This window comes from Argopecten irradians, chromosome 2, assembly GCF_041381155.1.
Source record: "Argopecten irradians isolate NY chromosome 2, Ai_NY, whole genome shotgun sequence".
Lineage (NCBI taxonomy): Eukaryota > Metazoa > Mollusca > Bivalvia > Pectinida > Pectinidae > Argopecten > Argopecten irradians.
The window spans coordinates 69,615,464-69,633,122 of NC_091135.1; the positions used below are offsets into that span (position 1 = coordinate 69,615,464).

General features: G+C 37.3%; 1 protein-coding gene across 1 annotated transcript in view; it reads left to right on the plus strand.

The window, feature by feature from the left end:
* The first annotated feature begins 414 nt into the window (after positions 1–414).
* The window catches only part of LOC138316816 (uncharacterized), a 56,768-nt gene continuing 39,523 nt past the window's right edge, over positions 415–17,659 (plus strand). The window contains exon 1 of the mRNA XM_069258474.1: positions 415–550. Coding sequence (XP_069114575.1) covers positions 527–550 — 24 coding nt within the window. The 5' untranslated portion in view covers positions 415–526. The remainder of the gene's footprint in view (positions 551–17,659) is intronic.

Below are 17,659 nucleotides of genomic sequence, written 5' to 3' on the forward strand. Positions count from 1 at the left end.
TAATCACAAACCGGCAGTTTCATCAACTTTTTGGTGGTGTTTTTGAGCCTTAACCATTTTCTAAACTGCTACAGTATTGAGCATCATTTTCCATCTTAGACGCACATTCGGATACGCTCTTAACCATTAATCTCGAACCCATTCTGTTGAATTTATTTATTCAAATGTGAAGCCTGCAAATAATTCTCTACTAGATTGAAATCACCAATTTTAGGACATACACCTTTTTTAATTTTTTATGCATATAATAAAACAGGGGCTTTCTGCTTAACAAAAATCTCCATGGCCATTCGGTCTAACTGTACTGTACACTGCTATGGCCATTCGGTCTAACTGTACACTGCTAGGCTATGTGGCCATTCGGTCTAACTGTACACCGCTACCTCTCTGTGTTGATAGTGACTGAAATCGTCTTAGAGTGATCTCCCTTCCAAAAGTCACTTCCACCGTAAACACCGTCACCTGAGTGGAGATCACATCCTACTTGAAACAGTCAGCTGACCGGTCTCTTCTCCACACAGCAAAAATGCAGCTTTGTATTCTCGGTTTGGTAAGTATTTATAACATAAAATGATATACTTCCTAACCGTTACGTATAAATGGTAGTCAGTACGTATCGTCACTCTTGTATCTGAGATCAACCGTGGTAACGTTAACGTTACAATATTATACGTTTTAGGCCTACTGACAGACTGTTTTATGTTTATTAATTATTTTAGGACCTACGTTTATATAGAGTCCAATCTAGTCCAACAGTTTACAGTATGAGGGTTCATCTCGTGATCAGCACCCGGTGTGATACATTATTCACATCAGACCAGCTGGCTTACGTCTATGAACATGTGTTATTCCTACTAGTTGGGCGACACCTGAAGGAGTGTCGCGGATGAAATGAAGAGAAGAGAAAGGGAAGATAACTCTTGTTGTTACTCTTAAAGGCCCACTACCTTTCCGAAACAAATTTTTTAATTTTCTTAAAAACATCAATAGCATCAGAAAATATGCATTGATGGCCTAAGATGAGGTTACAAAACCAAGTAAATGCAAGATTTACTCCGTAATCTATGCTAAAAACATTTTATTTACTTTAATTATTTTTTGTAGAAGATGATGATGATGATTATAGTATTAACGGAAATTTAACAACTTTTGCGACTCTACAAAATTATTGATCAAGTTTTACATTCCCATTTAAAAAAAATAGAAGCCGTTTCGGAAAGGAAGTGGGCCTTTAAACACGACCAATTCCATTAGGTTATGAACAAGAGGCCGATGGGCCTTAACGGTCACCTGACTATTGGCACAATACAACACCTCAAAGAATAAAGTAGTGGCACACAGTTAAGGCAATCCAAAAAAAAAACCTCTTTTATTAGAAGAAGTCCTGGTCCTGATATATTTAATGAATTAGACCATGAATGAAGGTCCCTTGATCCCCATCATGCTGCAAATCCGATATCCAGTCTCAAGGTAGTCATTCATGTTACAGGCTCAATATCAGGTCTCTATAGGCCTGTAAGTTATTCACAAGAAGTTATTTAAAAGATTTTAGCCTATTTGACCTGAATGAAGGTCAAGATAATTTATTTGAACAAACTTGGTAGTCTTTCATCCAAGCATGCCGCAGACCCAATATGAGTATCCTGGGCCTTTTGGTTCTTGAGAAGAAGTCGCTTAAAGATTTTAGCCTTTTTGACCCCTTTGACCTTGAGTGAAGGTCAAGGTCCTTCATTTGAACAAACTTGGTAGCCATTCATTATAGCATGCCACAGACCCAATATCAGATCTCTAGGCCTCTTAATTATTCACAAGAGGTCGTTTAAAGATTTTACCCTATTTGACCCCTGTGACCTTGAATAATGGTCATTGTCCTTCATTTGAACGAAGTTGGTAGCCATTCATCTCTGCATGTCACAGGCCCAATATCAGGTCTCTAGGCTACAAAGTACTTATTCATATGAAGTCGTTTAAAGATTTTAGCCTATTTGACCCCTGTGACCTTGAATGAAGTTCAAGGTCATTTATTTGAACGAACTTGGCAGCCCTTCATCCAAGCATGCCGCAGACCCAATATGTGTACCCTGGGCCATTTGGTTCTTGATAACAATTCGTTTGAAGATTTTAGCCTTTTTGACCACTGTGACCTTGAATGAAGGTCAAGGTCATTCATTTGAACAAACTTGGTTGTCCTTCATCCCAGCATGCTACATGCCAAATATCATTACTCTGGGCCTTTTGTTTGAATGAAAAAGTTTCGCACTGCAGACTGCGGATGACGGACGATGCATGATGACAATAGATCTTCCTGATCCTTCGGGTCAGATGACCTAAAAATATACCAGAGCTTGAAGTCATTTAAGGGTTTTAGTCTATTTGACCCCTGTGATCTTGAATAAAGGTCAAGGTTATTTATTTAAACAACCTTGGTAGTTCATTGTATAATATATACTGGCAGTTAACCTGAAAGATACAATTTAATTGATTGTCTAGGTAAAAACACCAATAAAGGAATGTAATTAAAAAAATGAAAAAATCCTTTAAGCTACATCCTCAAGACTCCATGGGTTACTATCACTGACGTAATATCCACTCTTGGACTATTTCATAGTAAAATTGGAGCGACTTCAGAGGAAACAAACTGACCAATCACAGGCTTGCAGAAATCATTTTTGGCTACATACTCAATACCCCAGGGGTTACTATCACTGACTTAATATCCACCCATGGACTATGGCCTCTGGGGGTCAGTCATTGAAAATTTGCTAATAGGATTCAATGGCCATATCATACTGATAATTCTGACAACATTTGACTCATTTTCTATTACAAATGACCAAATAATGTTCAAAAATGTGTTTTCCCTATAAAAACTATAGTAAACTTGACCCCCTCCCTCCCCACGGTTCATATATAATTCATTATTATTGTAAAGGACCTTAAGACCTTTCCATCTATGAAGAGTATTTGATTCTACCATTTCCACAATTTTAGATGAAGGTTTTTGAAGTTTAAGCCTATCCTATTTGACCCATTTTAGCCCCACCCCTCAGGCCCCTGGGGGTCAGTTATGGAAAATATGCTTATATGATTCAATGACCATTTCATACTGATAATTCTGATTCATTTTCTATAACAAATGACCAAATAATGTTCAAAAATGTGTTTTACCTAAATAAACTATAGTAAACTTGACCCCCTCCCCACGTGATTCCATCTATGAAGAATATTTGATTCGACAATTTCCGGAATTTTAGAAAAAGGTTGTCGAAGTTTTAGCCTAGTTGACCCCTTTTGGCCCAACCCTCAGGTCCCTAGGGGACCATATAATTCACAATTTTGATTGACCTTTGGCCATGAAAGGTCTCTGCAAAATTAGATTAGGTCACTGGAGACTTCATCTCAGGTGACCTCAAAACTGAGTCCTGCATAGACTTCCTTTCAAGATTACAGAGAAAGTGACACCCAACTTCAAACCAACACATATGTACATTGAACTACATTATACAATTCCTTTGATGTAGTTAAATGATCTAGTTATACTGTGCCTGCAGTTTCATTGACCGATTTGCCAGGTGTAATATAGCCATGCCTCTACCCCCAAACACATGTGTTTGTATTCAATGTCGGAACAAACAATGCGGTTTGATTGACAGCTGGCGATCAGTTAATTATGAAATAGTGCAGGGGTAGATATTATGTCAGTGATAGTAATCCCTGGCGTATGGAGAAGGATTAGGCTATTACTCTGCTATTTTCTGAAATAAAGGGAGAGACTTAAAACTTGAATGTGGCATTTTATAATTGTCCCTATGACATACAATTAAGCAAGGAGTTCATCATAATTGCTATTGCTGCCTGGAATATGCATTTTCATGAATAATCATGCAAAAGTCTCTGCTAGCTACCCCCATTTCATCGAAAAATAAGTAAAAAAATTGGTAATAACAGACAATATCGACTGGCTGGCACTCAATTTCTTACAAATACATACATTTTAGAGAACAAGAAATGTTAAACAGTTTTTTTACAGAGAAAAAAATCCAAAATAAAACTACTGCTATAATCAAGTTAAATTAACCAGAATTCATTTAATTTGGATTATATTGTTTCATAATGACACGGCATCAAAGATTTGAAAAAATATCGTACTTATAATATACCTTAAAAAATAATAAGCCAATTACCTCCCTATATTCAATCCCAATGAAAACTGTTCATATGTGAACATTTAAAGAATATAAAGTTTTTGATTTAAAACCCACGTACCCTTTTACAAGTAAGTCAGTTGTCATTTTCAACCCTTGATGGTATACATGCATTTAATCATACTTACATAAGATATTTAACAATATAAATGCTTTAATTAAGAAATGCCATGGAAATGTATAATGCTAATTGGAATTTCATGTTGGGCAATTAGGGTAATGGGTTATATTAGGTGCCAATCTTTCTAATTATCATAACATTTATGAGACCTTTTATGAGAACTCTATTCGTGGGGCCACAGTGGCCGAGTGGTAAAGATGTCCTGACATATTACCACAAGCCTTCCACCTCTGGGTCACAAGTTTGAATCCTATGTGGAGAACTTGCCAGGTACTGACAGTTGGTTGATGATTTTTCTCCGGGTTCTCCTGCTATCCTCCACCATCAAACCCGGCACGTCCTTAAATGATCCTGGCTGTTAATAGGACGTTAAATTAATAAAAAAAAAGAGAACTCTATACTTCATCCGAATTGTACATCTGAATCGGAACACATATGGTACCAGGTAATTAAATTATTTTAAACCTTGATACTGCTGAAGGATATGAAAATCAGTTAAATAAATCATCACATTAAAGGATCTATGTGTAGGTTTTATACATACGCAAAAATGAATTACTTGGTACATCTGTACATCTTTCATGCTCCTCTTTTGTTTTATTAATCATATTTAATTTTTATATTGAGGAAGATTACCGATATATATATATATATAGGTACTTGTATTTAAAATAGTTACCGTTTCCAAGTGTTATTCGTCACAGAGGAAAAAAATGTCAACAGCCAGCAAATCATAATTTAAAAGTCTATACCTTAACCAAAATGGCTTTTCAATTTATCAATTTTTGTTTAAATTTTTTTTTGATTTAGAAAATTTTTGAAAACATTTTCTCAAATTCAAATTTATTTGGTTTCTCTAAAGCTGATGAAGCTGTTACAAGTTTGACATTCATTACTTTATTGTGAGTGTTATAACTAGGTCTCTTTTACCTCGATACTGTATGATATTTAAAAAAAAACCCAGAAAACTGTTGTTATTTTGGAAATAAAATGTCAAAATATCCTTAAAGGCTCGTGGTACTTCAAATTTTATAAATTTAAGTTTAATAAATTTCAAATGATGTAGCCATGAGTGTAAGAATTCTATTTATCACATAACTAGTATTAATCAAAACATAGTCAAAACTTCAGTGATTCTGACAGGACAGTGGCGTAGGAAGATGAAACATAATGAGGGGGCAAAGGTCCTCAATATTTCATACCCTCCCCCAACGCCCCACAACCACAGGAGATACTCGATATACTTTTTTCATATATCGTAACATATAATCATTGTACACATCTATAGACAGTGGCGTTGCTAACAGGAAATTAATTTGGGGGGGGGGGGGGGGGGGGGGGGGGGGGGGGGGGGGGGGGGGGGGGGGGGGGGGGGGGTCTCCCCCAGCAACAAAATTTATTATTTAGAATGGCAGAGATCAGTTTTACAATGTATTTTGTTGAATTTGCGAGCACCTTAGACACGAGAGTTTCGTGTTTGGGGGTCCGAGGGTTTTCCCCGGGAAAAAAAATTACGATTTAGAATGGATGAGATGAGTTTTACAATGTATTTTGTTGAATTTGCGAGCACGTTAGGCACGAGATTTTGATGTTTGAGGGGGTCCAGGGGTCTCCCCCGGGAAAAAGTTTTACTATTTAGATTGGCTGAGATGAGTTTTACGATGCATTTTGTTGAATTTGCCGTAGGCGCAAGATTTTGGTTTTTGTCCGGGGTCCGGGGGTACGATTTTGTATTTTTGATAATTTCTAAGCGTTCTTAACATGGTAATTTTTCAATTTAAAGTTACTTGCATTTAGAAATGATAATTGTGAGTGTCGTCTTACCATTATGCAACCCAGCTCGATCTGAACATACCGGATTCAATCGACACATTGTTGTGTAACTCAAAATAATAATCAACTGGTTGTCTTGCTTTAGACATATAAACAAATAAATCTTTTAAGAAGCATTTTTTTTAAATAGTATAATCCCTTGATGGACATTTTTAGTCTAGTTCGTGTGTATTGAATTTTCATTATTAAAGGTTTGAACATTACATGCTTGAACGTTTTAGGAAACATTTCTCTAAAAAGTTCAAAAATGTGTAGGAGGACACTTTTTTTCTTTCAAATGTGAATTTTTATAACATTTCACTCCTCGAAAATGGGGGGGGGGCAAAAAGACATGTTAACCACCCCGTCCTGGGGGAATGGGGGGGGGGGCAAATTTCCCCCCTGCCCCCCCACTCTAGCCCTACGCCCCTGCAGGAAAAAAAGGGTCTCTCGGGGGGGGGGGGGGGGGGGGGGGGGGGGGGGGGGGGGGGGGAAGGGGGGGGGTCTCCCCCAGCAACAAAATTTATTATTTAGAATGGCAGCAGAGAGATCAGTTTTACAATGTATTTTGTTGAATTTGCGAGCACCTTAGACACGAGAGTTTCGTGTTTGGGGGTCCGAGGGTTTTCCCCGGGAAAAAAAATTACGATTTAGAATGGATGAGATGAGTTTTACAATGTATTTTGTTGAATTTGCGAGCACGTTAGGCACGAGATTTTGATGTTTGAGGGGGTCCAGGGGTCTCCCCCGGGAAAAAGTTTTACTATTTAGATTGGCTGAGATGAGTTTTACGATGCATTTTGTTGAATTTGCCGTAGGCGCAAGATTTTGGTTTTTGTGGGGTCCGGGGGTACGATTTTGTATTGTGGGGTCCGGGGGTACGATTTTGTATTTTGATAATTTCTAAGCGTTCTTAACATGGTAATTTTTCAATTTAAAGTTACTTGCATTTAGAAATGATAATTGTGAGTGTCGTCTTACCATTATGCAACCCAGCTCGATCTGAACATACCGGATTCATCGACACATTGTTGTGTAACTCAAAATAATAATCAACTGGTTGTCTTGCTTAGACATATAAACAAATAAATCTTTTAAGAAGCATTTTTTTAAATAGTATAATCCCTTGATGGACATTTTTAGTCTAGTTCGTGTGTATTGAATTTTCATTATTAAAGGGTTTGAACATTACATGCTTGAACGTTTTAGGAAACATTTCTCTAAAAAGTTCAAAAATGTGTAGGAGGACACTTTTTTCTTTCAAATGTGAATTTTTATAACATTTCACTCCTCGAAAATGGGGGGGGGGGGGGGGGGCAAAAAGACATGTTAACCACCCCGTCCTGGGGAATGGGGGGGGGGGGCAATTTCCCCCCCTGCCCCCCCACTGGCCTACGCCCCTGCAGGAAAAAAGGGTCTCCATGGTGCTTAGTTTTTAAAGCGCACCTTGACCTCAATAAATGACCACCAGATCAGAGTCCAGGGGCACCAAGAAGATATCAACAACTTCTTTTTACAAGGAAAAATCTTACAAATTTTCTTGAACAATTGTTTATTTAATTCTAGACCTACTATTGAATCCTTGAGAGAATAGCCAGGGCTTAAGCTCTGGGTCAAAATTGGGATTACTTTGTTTAGTTTCAATTCTGTTTTATGTAAGAGTGGCGAAATCAGGCTTGGATTCGACGTGTCAACCGAGATAATCATACAACATCACAGACGTCATTAATATCTACGACACCACAATAACGTTCGTCTTACAACATTTATGACATGACCGTATATAACATTGCTAAATGGGTCAGAGTGATATTATACATGTATGCTAATTTTCACAACACGGGTCAATCTGATGATTCCTGTCGGCATCCTAATTATTACGCAGTAGTTGTCTATCACTATACACAACACAGCAAAATTGTGAAATGAATTTTCATTAACATTATTGACCTCACCCACCCAGTCTGTACAGTAACTTAAGCCTAAGCAATTATTATGTGTCATGTAAAACTGCAGTGCATACAAATGTCCATATCTACATGTAATAATGTTGATCATATCCATTGTCAAACTACATTGTTACCATTTTTTTTTGTTTTTTGTTTTCTTTAGTTGTCTAATATTCAGATTACTTAAAGTCGTTTCGGTACCTTCTGAAAGTCATTTCGCCATGTTAACTTTATGATACCGAAAACACTTCCGCATGTACCAAAATGACATGTAACGAAGCTGCGTATGTGAGAGCCTACGGACTACCGAAACGACATGTGCATTACTTAATGGTTTTAACTACTAGCAATTTAATCATATGATCAAACAATATATTAGGGAGATACATATATCCAAAACGGCAGCTGCCTTTATATTCAAACGGCAGCTGCCTCAAAGGATCTCTCATGCCCCGAAACGTTATATATAGCGCCACGGTACGTAAAACTCTTCACTTTCACTTCGCCTCAAAGGCAGTACAATTGTCAGTTTACGTGCTGTTAAGCCACGATTTAGAACGCATGCATGGTTCTGTTGTCAGACAGTCACTCGCGATGATGATGATCATAAACAGACTGTAAAACAGTACCTTAACATTATATTTGCAGGCCTACCAAAAAACAATCAAATATATCTGATAATACTAATAACCACCGTTAATGATATTGATGTCTATCACAAGTAAAATGAACAATTACTTACCTGAGAATGCCGGATTTAACTTGAACATCAAGGCGGCTTCATCGTTTTACTCAACCGGATACAAACAAATACACATTCCTCATAGGGGGCGCAATAGTCTGCGCCATGATTTTGTGTGTGTTCGAGACAGTACAAACAGATCCATTTCACTGTTGCACTTTTTGGGCGCATTTTGTAACATAAATGTGATGATTAGTGCATAAATTGTTTTACTCATTTTAATGATGTTTATTCACTTCTACAGAAAATTTCAAAAATATCACTCATTTTTAAATGGTACATTTGCCGGTCCAATCGTTCAGGAATAGTTTCCGAATGAAGGCGCCGGGGACCACCGCAGAATATCTCGTCTGTTGTGGAATTTTACAGAGAATCTGCGAAATACCATCAATATTCAAGGCTGTATTGTGGCTGTTTGTATGTAACATTTCCAAAAAAACAGAAATACCTTTTTTGTTCAGAAGTTGTCTTATATTCAGATTACTTAAAGTCGTTTCGGTACCTTCTGAAAGTCATTTCGCCATGTTAACTTTATGATACCGAAAAACACTTCCGCATGTACCAAAATGACATGTAACGAAGCTGCGTATGTGAGCCTACGGACTACCGAAACGACATGTGCATTACTTAATGGTTTAACTTACTAGCAATTTAATCATATGATCAAACAATATATTAGGAGATACATATATCCAAACGGCAAGCTGCCTTTATATTCAAACGGCAGCTGCCTCAAAGGATCTCATGCCCCGAAACGTTATATATAGCGCCACGGTACGTAAAACTCTTCACTTCACTTCGCCTCAAAGGCAGTACAATTGTCAGTTTACGTGCTGTTAAGCCACGATTTAGAACGCATGCATGGTTCTGTTGTCAGACAGTCACTCGCGATGATGATCATAAACAGACTGTAAACAGTACCTTAACATTATATTTGCAGGCCTACCAAAACAATCAAATATATCTGATAATACTAATAACCACCGTTAATGATATTGATGTCTATCACAAGTAAAATGAACAACTACTTACCTGAGAATGCCGGATTTAACTTGAACATCAAGGCGGCTTCATCGTTTTTACTCAACCGGATACAAACAAATACACATTCCTCATAGGGGGCGCAATAGTCTGCGCCATGATTTTGTGTGTTCGAGACAGTACAAACAGATCCATTTCACTGTTGCACTTTTTGGGCGCATTTTGTAACATAAATGTGATGATTAGTGCATAAATTGTTTACTCATTTTATGATGTTTATTCACTTCTACAGAAAATTTCAAAAATATCACTCATTTTTAAATGGTACATTTGCCGGTCCAATCGTTCAGAATAGTTCCGAATGAAGGCGCCGGGACCGCAGAATATCTCGTCTGTTGTGGAATTTTACAGAGAATCTGCGAAATACCATCAATATTCAAGGCTGTATTGTGGCTGTTGTATGTAACATTTCCAAAAAACAGAAATACCGTTTTGTTCAGAAATGCAAGGACCTTTTATATGTAAAGTTCTAGCATGTCAGCTTTATTAGTTAATTTCCTAGGACGAATTAAACAGAAACCAGTGGTCAAAATGTCGATTTGGAGGTTTTACACCAAAATATCTCATCATTTTGAATTTTCACAGCTAAGGTCATTATTTCAATCGATAGATCACGCCGAGTTTAGCTTACATTCAAAATTTCAGCAAAAAATATTGTTGGGTTTCCTTATTACTCAAATCGCGAAAATAAGCAGGTTGATTGGTTTATTTAGCCGTGTTAACATTTCGTTCTAGAACGAAAACTCTGTTATAACAGAGTTGTCGTTCTTTCTCTTCATTTCATATTGCACGATGACAATATGTGATAATATTATTTCCATGTAAGAGTTTTTCAGTTAGTATAAATCTATCCTATACATGTATAATATATGTATGTAGCAGGTTTTAATTGTGCATAGCGTTACAGTCAAGTTGCAGTTCAAGTTTCTTGAAAAACGTACATATTTTGGACAAATACTAAATTCTCATCAAATAAATATTTTAAGTTTCCTTTTGTATCATTTTCCTGTAAACGACTGTCAGTTCTGACATAATATAGATTTGATCCTCCAATATCAAACCACAATAAATTGAGCTTGCAGACACCAAACATGTAATTTTAATGTACGTAAATAGTCATTCAATTTTCAAACCAAATTTGTGACGTCATCTTTTGCCAGTTATCCACTATGAGGTACTCAATTTAGGAATTTCACTGCTGACGTCATTTAATGACACAAATTCACAGAGTGACAAATTTTTTGGTCTCTGGAATCAGACTGCGTATCTGGTCCGTTGTGTGTTCGTAAACAATATTAATTTACGTTTTCGACTTCTTCTCCAAAATTGATGAAGCAGTGTCAATGAAATTCTCCACAAATCTTCTAAGGCATTTTTAAGGCCAATCTAAACTTTGAATTATTATATGACCCCAACACCGCAGAGGACTGTGGGAGGGGCCAGATGGGGGTAAAATTGACTAAAATTTCAGAAGTCGTCTTCTAAATTCACAGACTGGATCAAATACTCCTCATAGATTAAAAAGTCATATTTATAAAACCACTGACTGACTGATTGGCCAATATATAGTGTTTATATGTCCTTGTTTCATTCTGTATCCAAACTCAGGTGACCGTTAAGGCCCATGGGCCTCTTGTTTTTCACATTTACATGTATGCATCAATTACTTTATTATATAAACAGCAATTTATTTGCATATATTTTTGTTATGACAGGTTGCAGTACCAAATATGATGAGATTGTCAAGGAGGCCGAACTTAATGAAGAAGATGTACGCCACAATCTTAAAGGATCACAGCCAATCATCAGTCTGGGTTCATTGATTAAAGATAATCTTATTGCTGGAACCAGGCTAGATAGTGTTGTACGTCTAAGAGCTCCTATGGGAGATGAAGAATTTGCATATTTGGAGGAAAGTTTGACTGTCTTAAAACAAACAAAGACCAAAACAGTGTATGGTGTGAATTCTAGATTCAGTCTATGGCATATTTTTGGTAAAATACAGAATTATAAACAAAGAAGGAGACTGTGTTTATGTTAAACCAGGAACATTGAAGATTTATCATCGGAATCATCGGGAATGTAAATATTTTGTTGTACCAAATATTTTGATTATTGAATCTTCAAGGGTCAGGGCAAAACAAGTCGTGTGTACATTCGTAAAATGTACAGGAAACTACAGGTTATTACCTAACTTGCTCTTTAAGTTTTTCACTGAGCTCAGCTGTATCTACAATGTAAAATGTAAATGTTGTGAATATGGTATATATCAGGGGTTTCATTATCTTTCAAGAGAGGCTGTACAATTGCACCTTTCAAGGGGTGCCTTTCTATACTATCTGTATGGTATCTAATGAAATTTAACACAAATCAGGCGGTACCACCTGATACTGAAACCCCTGATAAAGTGAACTGCGTTCAAGTGTCCGGATTAGACTCCTCCCTCAAATGTTGTAACATTTTGTTACGACAGCCAATGAAAACTCTGGGAAGTTGCCTCAATAGGTTAGACGCATGTGGTGTAGCGCAAACAATGTTGACTTCAAAGAAATCTACTGATTTGACTTGGTCACACCTTTTTACCAAAGCTTTGTTAGCATACACTTGGCGATAAAAAGGTTTCAAACATGTTTTTTAATTCAATCGTACCATATAACCATCGAAAGACTACAACACTATAACTTGATAGCTTCGTATATATGAGGCCAAAAAATATGACTGGTTATGGTTACATGGGGTCAGTAGGTAGGGATTTTTTTTATTGGAGATTTGACTAAGAAAGAAGATATAAACAGCGCACTAGCTCTGATTGAGTAAAACTATATATATATAGTAGTATCATTTTAGATACAGAAAATAATAGGGTCATGGCTAAAAAAACTAGGGTAGGTCTTGTAACCTAAACAGACATTTTTTTTTTGCCTTATGGAGATGTTTCATGTGGAAGCAGACATCCCACGTCTAATTGTTATAGTTGTTTGAATTGTAATAGTAATTTTTAACAGTATGCATGTAAATTTCTATTCAAACCTATGATAATTTGTGCTAAAAACACTCTATTGTAGTTCAAGAAAGCATAATTTGACGTTTGGAATATACATGTACATGTATTAAGTAACGACTCTAGCTCATGTGATTTCAAATAAAATAGTATTGTAAAGTTGAGATACTGAAATACCAAATTTACACTCACTTTAACCTGTGACTGTACATGTGGCTTTGTATATTTTGTACATGTAGGTCATGAATATATACATGCATGTATTTTATTTTACGATTTTGTGTGCCAAATTGTTGCGGTATTAATTGTGTAACAACTATAACAGGTAAACCCCGCCCTCAGTTAGATTATCGCTGTTACTAAACTCCGCCCACAGTTTGACTGATGCTATTCCGGAGCGATGAACGCGCATACGACTGGTTGAAAACTATTCACGTGATTTGTGGTTTGAGACGAACGCATTTCACTGTACATATATAACAGTTTAACATTGTATTTTTAACTTAAATTTTATTTTTATATCATCTTTTTTTCAGACACAATTTAAACATGGACGGTTACATTTCACGCAGAAAGCGTATTGGCATTCCCCCAAAGAAATGCAAGTACAGAATACTCGAACAAAATGAATCCTATACTTGTGGTGACTCTATGCCCAGTATCAAGCAAGAGAACATTAGTCCTTTATTTGAGGAAAAAGTTGTAGAAGATGGTCATCAGCAGCAGGATCATAAACTGTTGTGCTCTGGACCTGGTAGTGATCCCACCGCTGCCACCACTGTGACAAAAACTGAACCCGGATACGGTATTCCTAAGAGACTTGAAAATGAATCGGATACTTTGGAAGACGTTTGTGAAACTATGGATACCTTGTCGTTTTATGACGGCTTCCGATCAGCATTATCAAGTGTTGTGACTTTCCCATACCAAATGAACTCCTGTTCGGAGAATATTCAAATACTGGAACTCTACCCTTCCGTCAGTCAACCTACAGTGAAGTTGTCAGTGACAATAGGTCGAAATTTAAAGGCTAGACTTTTCGTTCATCAGATTGAGTTATCCAGAGATCACGAATTTTGGATTGGACTTCCAGATGTGTTCGATACTCCGATGAAAGTAACTGCTCTTTTGGGAAAACTGAATGACTATAGTGTTTGTATAGGAAGTCCGGATGAGTGCTTCCAAAGCATGGTAGAAATTGGAGATCATATAAAAAATAACGCAGGAGATACCACAGCCTATAGAGAAGGAGACTTTAAAGCAGTGAAGGGGGTTGTCGCCTACTCTTCCACGATTCGTCACATTGTATGCAAGTTTTTAGTACAGGGTGCAAGATGTCAACCATGTTCAAAGGTAAGGCACATGTTGGATGGAAGAAAAAGACGTCAAGACGAAAAATTACGTCAGCTTGAAAACAGTCCTGTAACCGATATTGATTACATAGAAAAGAAATCGAGACACGTCGACATGGATCGAAAGGCACTCATCGATAAACTCAAGCAACAGAAAAGAATGATAACAAGAATTCAAGATGAGTTAAAAAGACAGCAAAAGTATTGCGGGCAAGAGGTCGAACCCCAGGATCATGATCATGAATCAACACTCATCGATAAAAAGAAGCAACGGAAAAGAAAGACTAGAAGAATTCAAAATGAGTTAAAAAGACAGCAACATCAATTCGGGCAAGAAGTCAAACCTCGGGATCCAGATCATGAAACAACAGACATCGATAAATTGGACCAACAAATAGGAAAGATTACAAGAATCCAAGATGAATTAAATGGAGAGCAAAAGCATTTCGGACAAATGGTCAAACCCCAGGATCCTGATCATGAAGCACCCTTAGACCTAAGATTTTGCTTAGTCAATAAAAAGTAGTGTAACTTTTTGTAACGCCATCTGTGATTGGCTAATTAAGTGTGAACTTATTACTGTTTCAGACCAATGGCCGTTTTTGTAACGCCGTCTTGATTGGCTAATTAAGTGTGAACATGTGACTGTTTCAGACTTATGACCGTAACAGGATCTTGGGGTCAGGATTGGATCATAAAACAATATTAAGTCCAAAACTGTACGTCAATAGTTTAGACTTAATTAATTAGCCAATCAAGGATGATGTTACCAAACGTTACATCATTTCAGTCTGGCTAATTCGTAAGCTTAAGTCTAAGATTGTGTCATGATCATGGAGCAAGGAGTAAAGGAGAACTGGGGAAAAAGTCTCTTTCAAACAAAAATAAATGAGAAAAAAATATTAATAGGATTTTCTGAAAAAGTATGATTGTCATTTTATAATTTTTATACCCCATGCAACTACAAGCTTTTAATGTTGTTTGTGTCCAAAGCTTTAATATAGTATCCATCTTACGATATGAATGCCATTCTGACTTTTATTTAAGTACAACTATTACAATAATCAAAAATCAATGAGAAAAAATATGATTTTCGTTTTATATTTTTAGCTCACCTGGCCCGCAGGGCCAGTGAGCTTATGTCATGGCGCGACGTCCGTCGTCCGTCCGTCCGTCCACATTTCCTTTAAATCGCTACTAGTCATAGTTCTGCATGGATTGTAACCAAATTTAGCTACAGACATCCTTGGGTGAAAGGGAACAGAACTTGTATAAATTTTGGCTCTGACCCCCCGAGGGCAGGAGGGGCGGGCCCAATAGGGGAAATAGAGGTTAAATCCTATAAATCGCTACTTGTCCTAGAGTTCTGCATGGATTGTAACCAAATTTGGATACAAACATCCTTGGGTGAAAGGGAACAGAACTTGTATGAATTTTGGCTCTGACCCCCCGGGGGCAGGAGGGGCGGAATTAGAGGAAAATCCTTTAAATCGCTACTTGTCCTAGAGTTTTGCATGGATTGTGGCCAAATTTGAAAATTTGGCCACAAACATCATTGGGGGAAGGGAAACAGAACTTTTGGCTCTTACCCCCCTCTGATAGGTGGGGACATCGCTAACAAACTCTTTTTAACTTCAAAAATGTTGTGACTTTTGTTAAAGTTTTACTGTATTAAACTTTTTTTGTAGGTCCTGTCATGTTTCGAATCAAGGGGTCATTTTTACTAACATTTATAGTTAACATGGTCTCCCGTGCAGGGGGAGGGGAACCTAATTTTTAAAGGGTCTGGATATTGGTTTCACAAACACCTTGGGATGTTTACAAGTTTGTTTTGTTTTTGGAATGAACTATAGATCTTATTTGTTTTGCATTTGTCATTTACCTTTATTTCCTTCTGTAATTTATCCAATTAGGAATATAAACATTTGTTTAACTTTTAAAACAAGAAACTAATTGGGCTTTTGTTTTCTCATATCGTGGTGATTGCGCCACACTTAAAGTTTTTGGGAAAAACCACAAGGGCGGCAAACAGTTAAATAAGGGCATTGCTGTTGTAATATTAGGGGGGACGGGTTTTTACAAGGTAGGGGGGGGCCGAGGAGGGCCTGTATCGGCTCAACCTGGTTTTGTAATGGTGCCAATAAGTATAATGTTCTGGAATTTACAGGTTACATTGTTTCTTTTTTCTGAGAAGGAATATATTGGGGAATCATTTATTATTTCTAATTCCCCTTATTAGGGGTGGCCCACCCCAACCCCTACCTGCCCCCTCAGGGGGGGGTCAAGAGCCAAAATTTTATTACAAGTTCAACTGTTTCACCCCTTCCGTCTCGTTCTGGTTCCCGGATTTCTCAAAAGATAGATTATGTGGCATTCCAAAAATTTTGGTTTACAATTTTTCCATGCAGAACTTTAACATAGGACAATAAGTAGGCGATTTATAGGATTTACTTCTCTAATTTTTCCCCTATGTTATGGTTACCGGCACACCCCCCATCACTTAATCCCACCTGGGTGAGGCGTTTGCATAGAGCCAAAATTTATTCCCACTAGTTTTTCATTTTCATCCCTATCCACCCTGAACCCAAGGATGTGTTGATGTATTGCGCCAAATAGTATTGCCAAAATAATGAATCATCTCAATCCATTGCAGAAGAAATTAAAACTCGTGGGAACAAAGTAAGCGATTTTATAGGATTTACCTCTTATTTTTTCCCCTAGTTGTGGGTCACCGCCCCTCCCTCGACTGTTTGGGGGGTACTCAGTAGCGCCACTAAATTTATAACAAGACTTCATGTTTCCCTTTACCACCCAAGGGGGATTTTGTTTTGTGGGCCACAATATTTGGGTCTTAACAAAATCGCATGGCAGAACCTCCAGGGGGGGGAGGGGCTAACGTTAGCGGGAAAATTTCATGTAGGATTTTACCCCCTATTATTTACGGGGGATAATACATATCAACGAGGCCATTTGATTTGATTTATACCAAACAAACGCAGCTTTTACTAATATAAACATTCAGATTGTATTTCAGGGTAATAGGAAAGGCGGGAAATTAACTCCCTCGTTAGTTTCACTTCCTGTTCTATTATCTTTCACTCAACTTTTTTTGCTTTTTCTTTACTATTTCCCTTTAAAACATAAACATTACGCACCTCGATCCCCCCAGTGCCAATTTTAAGTACTATTGGCCCATTGTCGTTTTAGATTTTATCCCCCGAGATAAATAAATTTACTACACCTTGTTGTTAAACAAAATGGTGGGTTTTGGGGTTTATTAATTTAAAAAACGGTCATATTAAGAACTAGGCAATCAAGATGCAGGGTTTCAATAAGGAAGGAAACGTTGTAGTTCCAGGTTTTGTGTGGTTGGGGATAGGAAGAAGGTGTCGGAGAGAGTAGCCGGAAGGAAAATAATATAAAAAATAAACCATCG